The 11,499-nt window shown below is 33.8% G+C and overlaps 1 protein-coding gene across 1 annotated transcript; it reads left to right on the top strand.

Annotated features, from left to right (window-relative positions):
- Positions 1–5,462: 5,462 nt before the first annotated feature.
- On the top strand, positions 5,463–11,030 carry LOC147074988 (chymotrypsin-2-like). The gene is made up of 5 exons (XM_085942747.1): positions 5,463–5,541; positions 7,847–8,015; positions 9,156–9,399; positions 9,828–9,974; positions 10,766–11,030. Exons 1-5 carry the CDS (start codon positions 5,490–5,492, stop codon positions 10,907–10,909), a joined length of 756 nt encoding a protein of 251 aa, XP_085798873.1. The 5' UTR covers positions 5,463–5,489; the 3' UTR covers positions 10,910–11,030.
- Positions 11,031–11,499: the final 469 nt, after the last annotated feature.

The following is an 11,499-nucleotide window of genomic DNA, read 5'->3' as shown; positions in this document are numbered from 1 at the left end:
ACTGTGAGAGAAAAGTGTAAATGTATATAAAATGACTGTAGTTAATAAGATTAGTTTGTAATTTGATGTCTTGTTAGCCATAAGACATATCTGTTGGACGCATTTTTTTTCCTTTCTGTAAAATTTGATTTCTGTCAGCCAGGACAGAGCTAGCCGAGCCTGGTGCATCACACTACAACTGTTCCACAGGGAACACAGTCTCTGATGTTCCACGATTCATCACATGCCATGCGCATTCCATCGTGAATAACCGAAACGATGTAACTTTCGCCTGTTGACAATAATATACCTACAGTTCTTTTTAAACGTTTTATGTTTATTAAAATACATTTGGTTTCTGCTTTGTACCTAAGTAGCAAAATTACCGGTATTTAGGATTTTAAAAAGCTTGTAGTTTGGCATCGATAAATAACGGAATCCCGATTTTTGAAATACCGGTATTGCAATCATTATCAAACATTATTTAATCTCGTATATAATACGCAGTGTTGAATAATAAAATAGTAATTGTATTGTCTTGTCTGAATTAATTATTATTTTGATAAAATCATACAAAGCGTAGACATTTTCGGTAAAACAAAGAAAGTTGGTCGATATTGATCTTTTAATTTAAGTACTTATGTAATTATATATACTTAATGCAATATCTTATGTATTTAGTGTTTATGATAAGATTTTATATAAAAAAATGTTATTTTGTTCCTATCTACATAAAGACTAAACTCTTAACTCTGATAAAAATTGATCTATTTTATTTAAATGTTATTTGTTACTAACTGTGATATCTGGCTTTGCTAGGCTCGGCTTTGGCTTAAATACGAATTTTTTTTGTAAGTGGATTTTTTAGTACAAAAAAAAACGATTTTTCAATTAATATTAATTTGATAATAAAGAAATCCCGAGAAAAGTTTCTCAAGATCCGGGAATTCCCGAAATGTTAAAAATTTCAATTCTCGAGATTCGGGATTGAAAATCTCGAAAATTTCTCGAGAATTCCAGTCGGGAAATTCCCGAAACCCAACTCTAATTATGGGTGCCTTAAAATTTCCAAACGCCAGTATAAACTAATTTGTTTAGAACGTGGTTCTAGGTATGTACTGAATATTATATTTCAATTTAAAACTCAAATAGTCTGTTGGTAACTTGGTAAGTATGTATATTGTTTTTTAAAGAATCAGATCTGCACTCCAGTGCCGTGGTTCTTAATTTTGACTTGATGGAACCGAACCCGGAACCAAAGTTTTTGCAGAATTTGGGGTTTTAACAGCTCTGCTCAAAACACATCTATAATCAAAAATACACCTTCTTATCTTATCATAGTGTTATTTTATAGAAAAACACAAAGTGATCTGTCAAACGTAAGTTGATTGCAGGAAAATGTTGTAATCAAATATGTCGTTGATTAGGCAAGTTGTTTACTATTTATTTTGAAAATATTGTATTACTTCGGTGGCCAAACGACCGCTAGTGCTGGAAAGATCTTGAAAATTGTATCATGAGCAAACCATACGCCGAGGAAATTTCTGATGTTGTCAGCAGGGTCTGTAGATTCGCTTATTAGAACGATGGAAATACCGTCTATATATCTATGTGTCTAAATATATATGAGTATTTAGTTGTTGTCATTAGGTATTACGTTAATTTAGCTATAAACCGTAGAGCGTTTTATATTTACCACCTGAAGATGGCGAAAGGCAAAACTTGCATCGCTTAAAACGATTCACTTAAAATACCTAGTAGGTATAAAATTTAAATCGACTAAATGAAATTTAAATTCAAATTCTAAATTCATAAATTACCCCTTAATATAAAGTATTAAATTTACCTGTAAAATCATTATCACTTATTGCCTATCAACATTAGCAGCTCTACTGCTGGATGAAGGTTTCTTCTAGAGTATTCCACTCTTTTAGGGCGTCCTTGTGGTTGTTTAATGCTCCTTGGTTGCTACTGTATAACAGCATTTGACCAGCTGTTGTCCACTCATCAAGCGACATGTCCAGCACATTGCCATTTCATATACTTAGTGACATCTATCACATCGCGTACTTTTGCCTGCCTCCTTATGGATTGGTTTCTTTTAATGTCGTTTCGCGTTATTCCCAACATGTACCTTTCCATGACAAACTGTGTTCGAGTATACTCATTATAACTTTGTACTTTTTTTGCCCTTTTTACTACACTGATACGCCTCTTTGCCTGGTTGCCTCGCTTAAAATTAGGTCAAATGATATTCAATTGTATGTATTAATATTGTAGGTAATAATTAGGCTTAGGAATCTTAAATATTTTTTTTGAGCGGCCCCACAGCAAAATATCTATCTGTTTCAGACAATTTTGAAACATTTAAGCCCTATTTGTTGGCACCTATTTTTACATCTTTTTGGATAATTACATATTTTTACATATTCTAGATTTAAGCACATATTTTCACATAAACACAAAATTTCAACTTCAATCACTACCCCCTCAACCCGTGATAACTTAGTGGGGAACTTGGTTTAGTGCAATAAATTACTATACTACGAATTTGGAAAAATTGCAAGAAATTATGGAGATGCTTGATGAGGAAGATTCCAACTCCATTTCAATAGCAAAAGAAATAATGGGAAACCGTTCCATAAAAGATGAATTGGCATTCATCACTTCAAATTATGGTCATCTGGTAAACACAATTGAAATGTAAGAATCATTTACAATGTCACTAGTGGAGTAAATTAACATTTTAAACAATACTGCTGCTAAAATAAGAAATTTTCCTAGACCAATTGGAATAAAAATAAGTACACAATTAAAATAGTGTTTTAAATAAAAAAAATAATAGACTTCAAACGCTGCAGAATATTAAAGCTGTATTGGAAAATCCATCACATGCCTCAGATGTATTTTTTTTTCTATTTTAGAAATAGTTTCTTTTACATACGCAATACTAACATCTGTAGAAGTGGAAAGAAGTTTTTCCATGTATTAAAATTTGCTAAGATCAAATCCTGAAAGATTCACTTTCGAAAATTTGAAGCATTATTTTATTATTTATTGTAATAAAGCCGCGTTGACACGGTCCAAGTACACTTGGACCGAGTCAACGCGGAAAAATAATAAGAATGGTCGGTACTATTAATTAGTAGCATAATATGAAATCATTTTTTAAATATTGATCTGATTTGTTTTATGGGGTATTTAAAATTATATTTATGTTCAATACATAATAACTGTATTAGTAAATATTTTGTACAATTCAATGGATAAAAAAGGTTAGATTAAAAAAAAACACTAAAATTAAGTATGTCATATGAAATGTCCTATTAAATGCTTTTGAAGTGAAATATTTAAAATGCGGGACACCTGTACATCACAAGTATACAATTCGATAACAATGCGGTTATCTACAATAATTGTGAACACACCAAACTGCGTCTTGCTTGATTCCAAGTGCATTCGATTACAATCAAATGTTAACTGTGTTACTAAACGACATTTAACAGCTCGTGGTTAGGGTAGTCATCGGCGGCCATGTTAAAAAATATCTTATTCTTCTCCTTGTGCCATCCTCTACCGGAGGTCGGCCACCATCACGGTGATCTTAGCTTTATCATCTGCTGCCCGGAACAGTTCAATGGAGGTGAACGTGTACCAATCAAGGAGGTTCTTAAGCTACGAAATGCGGCGCCGTCCTCTGCTACGCTTACCATTGATCTTTCCTTGAATGACAAGTTGGGGAATGCTGTATTTTTGTCCTCTCATAATTTGGCCGAGGTACTGTAGTTTCCTGGTTTTGATACTACGTAGAACTTCTCGGTCCTTCCCCATTCGATTGAGAACTTCAATATTTGTCACCCGGTCAGTCCAAGGAATTTTGACGATGCGTCTATACAGCAACCTCTCGAGAGCTTCAAGTCTCCATGAAATCTCTCGGTTTAGCATCCATACTTCCATACCATAGGAAAGAATTGAGAGAACACACGCAGTCTCAGACCTGAGTTAAAGTGACAAATGCTAAGGAGGCGTCTCATTTTGAGAAAGGCACTCCTTGCGATCTCAATTCTAGTTTTTTATTTTCTGAGACAGGTCCCATTTCTCATTAAAAATATCATGCCTGACAATTATTAACTTCCCCGATGAATACGACATATGATATGTATCACTTTTTACAACGTTTTTCTTAGCTCGTATTCTTATTTGTCCGGTGGTTCTTTGTCCGGTACAAATCTTGCAATCGATTTTTAACTAACTTCCCGACTAGCTAGATGTTTGAAACTTTTAATATATATCAGAACACGATGCCAATCCATTTTTTTAATACTTTTAGCCTTCTTCAAGTAGAATTGAATTCATTTTCAGTTAATTATGTTTTGTATGAATAGTTATTTCGACACCATTATTGGTTGCTAGGGGTCTAGGGTCCTAGCAGCTAAATTATTAATATACGTGCGTTACTATGGAAATTAATATGATATTTCAGTATTATTTCTATCAAGTACAAATTTTTTGATCGTTTAAGCTAGTCAAGTATATTATAATTATATGATTCAACAGAAAATTTAAAAACGTTGTACGTATTATCACTTCCCTCCATTTTGGTATGTGAAATTTTCTCAACTGTCACTTTGTGTTTTGTTTTCTTATCGTCTGTATTTGGGATGAAGGTGGATAATTAAGGCACCGGAATTGTGATGGAAGCGGCGAGTTTATTTACGTTTATTATACTATATGGTTACATTTTTTAATAATTTAATTCTACGGAGGGCGAAATGTACGCGTCCGCGATTTTGCTGCTTGTCGCGATCTGAGCGCCATCTTGTCAAATCATTCCCAACGGTTTTTTTTCTTGGGCGACGTTGCATATCTCCAACGGTCAAAGACAATGTTGCCGGCCGACTTTTAACATTATTTATTTTCGTAATCAGCGCTTTATTATTTGTTGGCTTTGATACCGATTCGGGCGTCTCCAGATACACAAAGACATCCCCAAATGGGGACCATACGGGGGTGTCACAGTATATAAAAAGTTCTGTTTATCTTGTAATTATTTTTATTGATTTTGGTGTTAAGTGATATGTTAAAATAGCCCTACTGCTGCTTTTCTTGAAAATACTTGAGGAATAACGCAGTAACACTGTTTTAATAATTATTTCAAAACCGAAATAGCGACCGAATGTAAATTGTGGAATTTAATATAAATATTCAATATTGTTATTGGGAAACATTTACAAGTATAATTTATTTGCGAATTATTAGATATAAGGAATACCTAATCAATTTTCCAACAGACGAAGCGCAAAGCCGCTGTCAACAAATTCCCTGTCAGATATTCATCGCGACACTTCATCATCCTTAATTATTATTGTAATACTTATCAACAACTTCGTCATAGGTAATTTCGTAAGATTTTTTCTATAAGCAAAGCCTTTCGTTATCAAGATCTTTTTTGAATAAATACGATCGACAAAAAACAAGCAATCAGTGTGGTTTGTTTTTTGTAAAGCATCATGTTGAAGACAAGCATCCTCTTGTTGGTAGCAGTGTTCGCTGTGTGCCATGGTAAATTTACTTTAAATACTTTATTAATTTAATAATCACCATCGGTACTACGATCCAAGGCTATATGTAAATTATACGTATAACAATTCGCCGTATCACTGTGAACTGTCGTACCGGTAAGAGATAGCCGTATAACATTAAAAATGACGCATTGTTCGTGGGGCATTGCGGACAGTAATGTTCCAATTTTATTAGATTTGATTAGAACGATAGGTACCTACCTATTTTCTTCTGACTTCATTTGTATTCGTAACTGTTTTATTTAGACATGAATTTGATCTCTCACAATAATCAGAATTCTCTCGCGACAATCCAATACGGCACCTGACCACCTCCAGAAAACTTCTTAACTTCCCAATGTTTACCACACTCTTACCAACTCATTAGCCTCCGAGATGTTGTGCATCTTTCCATGTAATCCAATCACTACAATAGTCTAGGTCTCCCAAGCCTCCATTTTCTTTCTGATTGAATTCTGTTTAAGAAAAACCTCTTTAGTGGTTTGGTATCTTTCTTCCGTGAGTCGTCTTATTTTCATGAATGAGATAAAGGATAACGGATAATTGCGTACATTTAATCTAATTATTAATGTAGAAAACACTGCAATAATTATTATAAACTACCATAATTTTTGATCTACGCGGAAAGTCTAGATCTCTATGTATGGGATATTCTATAAATATGTATCTTCATAAACCGGTTTGACGACATCTTTAATATCGCAAAAAATTTCTCGTTCATCAGTTTTTTTTTGTAGTTATTCTTCACTATACACCCGCCCTTAAACCCACTAGACGAAAATATAAGACATAATAATGTCACTGTTCTGGCAGAAGACACTAATTCGAAAAAATTACATATTGAGTTAGTACCAAAATGTTCCTTATTTCAAACTTTACCGTCTGGAAACTTTCTTAATAAATAAACAGTCTTTATTTTAAAGTCACCTTTTTTACGATTACTTAATAAACTCACATGATAGACCATTATTTCAAACATTTTAACAACTTCAAAGTCAAATTACTCAAAACTAGTATTCTTCAGTTAGTGTGTTCTGCCAGAACAGAGACGATAATATAAACGTAAATTATCGGGAGGGATAAAAATAACTATTCAAAAGCTTTCATCAGACAGATAGTGGATCAACGTCAACTGATGATTATGTATACTAATACATAATTATCATCATACCATAGGCCATATTTTTTTATCCTATCTTACCGTCGACAGTCCCACGGTGGCCGCGCGGATTAACCGTTGGCCTATATCGTCGTGGGTCCCAGGTTTGAAACATGGGTCTGGCAAGTACACAAATTGTTTTTCAATTTGTGTATAAGTATGTACCTAATAGGTTGAGCTAGTGGCTGACATCCATTTTTCGTAAAAACAAAATCTGTTAATGCAAACATCCACTCTATGGAGGCCCATATAATCTTATTAGGATCGGACATGGTCGGAAGAAAAGAAGAAACCTTGACAGATAATTTAAAATCATACGAGCATATTTTTTTCTTATATTTTTTGTTATATTTTTACCTATTCTGAGAACGAGTTCATAGCCCTGAAACAGTTGTTGATGTGAATGCCTTCATATTGTAAAATTAATTCTTTAATTAACTATTTCTCTTATTCAACGAATAATTCACAAGATTTAAGAATGTACCATTCTAATTATTGAACATACATAATTTTGAAAAACACTTTCTGAGAAAATATATTATAACCAATAGACAATAGATGTCACCGCGTAGCATATATTAGGTAATGCGCGGACGCGGGAGATGCAGGGTTCGATTCCCTGCCGGGGTGGCTTACTTTAAAAAAAAAGATTTTTTCTATTGGTTATAACATATTTTCTCAGAAAGTGTTTTTCAAAATTATGTATGATTAATAAAATCTTTATTCAACCCAAAGACAAGTCACATCATAAAATTGTAATATGAAAGTAAATGTGAAGATTGCCAATATACAAGCAAACATAGACAAAATGAGAGAAGATTTATGATAATTATATGTGGTTTATACATGTAAAGTTTTATTTTATGATTTTTTACAATAATATGGGCGGATGACCACAGGTACTAAAAGAGAGATCCCGACACGAAATAGGTTTAGACCCAGTGCGTTGAAACTTTAGAACAGTATAACCCAAATATTGAATGCGGTATACCAATTCTAAAAATGTGGGTACGATCTTTTCGGTTGGTATTTATAACTGGTTGTAATAGTCTTGCAACCAGCTTATTAGGTAGTTAGGTAATAAGTGTTTTATTCCTTAATACATTGTTGTCTTTTCCAACACTAGGCGCTCCAGCTGAGTCAGAGTGGGACTGGCGTGTCGTGGGTGGATCTGTTGCCGAAGAAGGTGCCGTCCCATGGCAAGTGTCCCTCAGGACTCTTATCAATATGCACTTTTGCGGAGGCACCATCATCTCCAAACGCACCATCCTCACTGCTGCACACTGTGTTCTTGGGTAAGCTGATGTCCTATTCAATGAGGTTTGATTTTTCGCTGTACTCATGAAGACGTAAAAATCATACATGAGTCCACTTTTTTGTGCACACACAGTTTTGAGTTACCTACACCTAGCAGTATAAACTCTTGTTGGCTGCAAACAGCTCCATAGCAATAAATTAGCTTAAGATAATGGCATCCTCAGAAATTTTCTTCAATCTGTTAATAATTTATAGTACTTCTTTACTTTAATGGAAGCTGTTTTTCCTCTTACACCATCAATCAGCTCACGATGCAAATTCCTTTCTTATTATATGAAATCTATTGTCCTATAATTTTAGTCATATTATATTAGTTACAACCATATCGATATATATTCTTGTGAATGAAATTTAAAAACGTAGTTGATTGGTACAGAATTTATAATCGAGCTAATAGTAATTGGGTAGAATTTTACTACATTTGTGCTTCAAAATATTTTTCGGTGGTAGGTAGGTACGTTAAGATTTTGAAGAATAAAAACAGTATTTTCCATCGCTGTACATTTCAGCAAAATCATACATTATTCTGGTTGATAAAACCAAAAAAAAATACAAATGTAATGTACTGTGTATTAATTGTACACGCCCTCTGTTTACACTAATTAATCTGGGGTCTGGGTTTCAAGACAACTTCGAAAATTCGTCTGTGTCCTAACTTACGGAGCTATCCAGACCATGTTATCATGTCAAATAGAATCATGAAAACTATTCCATGGCTTCTCTAAAAAAATAGTTTAAAACAATTTAATTTGCGAGAAAATCTCATCACAATGAATCAACGTGTGAAATATTTACAATCAAACATCACTGAGGATTTTTTCTTGATAATGTGACTTTTAGTTGAATCATGTGCACTATTGATCTAAACTAAACGATCATCTGGTATGATTCTTCTTCTTCAACGGTGTCCCTTCGACGGAGGTTGAATATTATCATTGCATGTTTTTACAAATGATGCAGAACTCCTAAAAAAATTAAGTTTCTACGAAGAAATACGTGAATTTCTCCTTGAGCAATATAACATAAATACCAACATAATAAATTAATATTGTCCCGCATTATGAACAATATATATTACTATACAGATTTATTAAAACGCCTGTTTTTTGTGTAAATAGACGCAAAGCATCGACCACCTTCGTCTACGTCGGAACCAACCAGATCATGGGAGGAACTAAGATGAAAGTGTCCAGCATCGCTGTTCATCCAGACTACGACTCCACATTGATCGTCAATGACGTCGCTATTGTCATTACCTCATCAGACATCGTCATGAACGAGAAAGTTCAAATGATCCCAATTAGCAGAACCGAAACTGGTGGAGATGTCACCGCCACTCTGTCAGGATGGGGCACCACCTCCGTAAGGATTTCAAAGTTATCATTTAAGAATGTTCATTGTCAAAAACGAAGTCGCAAACGAAAGAACTTCAGAAATCAGTTAAACTTTAACTGACATATGGGGACACCCCCAGAAGTTTTGATCGGTATCCTGCTATTCGCCACATAAGCGATTAGTCGATTCTATTAGAAATAGATTACGCTGGCAGAGCTTGGAGACCAAATCACTTTGTCCGGATAAGATCTGTAATAGTAAAAACATTCAATAGAAAAAAGAAACTATACAAGTACCTATTATGAAACTTTGGACTATAGGTTTTTCCTTAGAAACTAGGTTTTTCACTTCCAAGCAAATATTCGGATTAGTATCATTGAGAAAAATGGAAAAATGAACTTCTAGTTTTTAAAATTGGTCGCAGTATTAAATAACATTCTAATAATAAATTTTAGTACCCTGGACTCCCACCAAAGAACCTTCAAATCATCAACCTGAAGACAGTCTCTTTTGAGGATTGCAAAACTGCTTTGGAAGAAGTTAACCCTGTCTTTGAAAGCCAGATCTGCACTCTTACCAAGGCTGGAGAAGGAGCATGCCACGTAAGTGTATTTTTGTACTTGGATCCTACTTCTAGAGGAAATTTCATCGAATCTCACAAAATAGATACATTTGTTCGCATGACAAATAAAACAATATATATTTTTTTAAAACACGTCAGAGAAATATAATAATAAAAACTGGAAAAAAATTTTGAAAAAAATACGACACCCAGCATGATTCACGCCCATGTGCTCTTGGCCACTAAGCTATAAGCGTCCTATCAAATTGCGACAAAGTTTAGTGATTTTTAAAATATCCTCTGAAACGCTGTTTAACTTTCGTTATTATTGGCAGTCGGCTTTTGTATTTTAAATCAAAGCATTAATTATGTACTTTAATTACTAACCGTTGTCAGGACCTCTCGTTATTATTACGTACTTGCACTTACTAATTTAATAAACTATTTGTTTTTAGGTATATGTATATTCAATAAAGGATGTTGTATTTTTAAATCGTTTATTAAAACTATATAGTATGTATATATCTGTCAAATAAATGATAGCTATATTTATGTGAAGAACAGCATTTTTTTCATTTTCGGATATTTCGAGGTTTATAAAATCAAAGTCAAACGAATTATAAAAGTTTGCGCCGAAATATTAAATTAATAACGTGTAATAATAAAATGTTTTCGGCGTTTAAAAATGATTTAAATAAGAACCATTTTACATTCATTGTTGGATCAGTATTGAATAAAACAATACTAATGTAGTGGCGATTATTATAGATTTTGACAAAGAAAATAGTCCCAGAATTTCCCAGGTATATTATGTGCTTTTTACTTCATCAGGGAGACTCCGGTGGCCCATTGACTGCCGGTGGAAGCATTATTGGAATTGTCTCCTGGGGTCAGCCATGTGGCAAGGGAGTTCCCGATGTCTTCACAAGGGTTAGCTCCTTTACCGACTGGATTGACGAGAACACCGTCGAATAAATAAAATATTTTGTGATAGGTACATCCTACAGTACCCGCTACTAATAAAAAAAGAATATTTTTTAGTACGTACAATATGTCATCTGAATACTGAAAAGAAATATAATATTTTACCACACTGAACTCTGTTTTAAATAATTGTATAACCGTCTTGTCCACAATACTTCACTTACATAAATACACTTTTGAGTATCGTATAACAAAATTGAGTCGAATGGTAAAGTGTTCGCTTTAGAAACGGAGAGTCGCGGCTTCCATTCCCGTGCCTGTCAAATTTATCCTAATAGGTTAAAGCAAAATGGCCAATGGCGTAATATTACACGCATACAGTTCGCCATATAACAGTCCATCGTCCACTGTGAGCTGTCTTACTGGATACCAGTGGCGAAGGGTGGAGGTAGGCTGTTAAGACACGCCATTAATAATGCACATTAAATTTTGTCAGTCATACTTATTTGTTTTTATTGAACTAAGACTACAATTTACAGATGGTGGTGGTTAGTTTTTTTTTAAAATCAATTAAGCACTGCCTAAACCAAGCCAAAATAGTTTTGGTATATTTTGGGCGATAAGACAAAATGTGCACACTT

Source organism: Rhyacophila brunnea, unplaced genomic scaffold (assembly GCF_057557595.1).
Source record: "Rhyacophila brunnea isolate RB1 unplaced genomic scaffold, BYU_Rbru_1.0 scaffold_15, whole genome shotgun sequence".
In the NCBI taxonomy this organism is placed as follows: domain Eukaryota; kingdom Metazoa; phylum Arthropoda; class Insecta; order Trichoptera; family Rhyacophilidae; genus Rhyacophila; species Rhyacophila brunnea.
The sequence above is the reverse complement of the archived record's forward strand: the minus strand, read 5'-3'. Positions and strand labels throughout refer to the sequence as shown.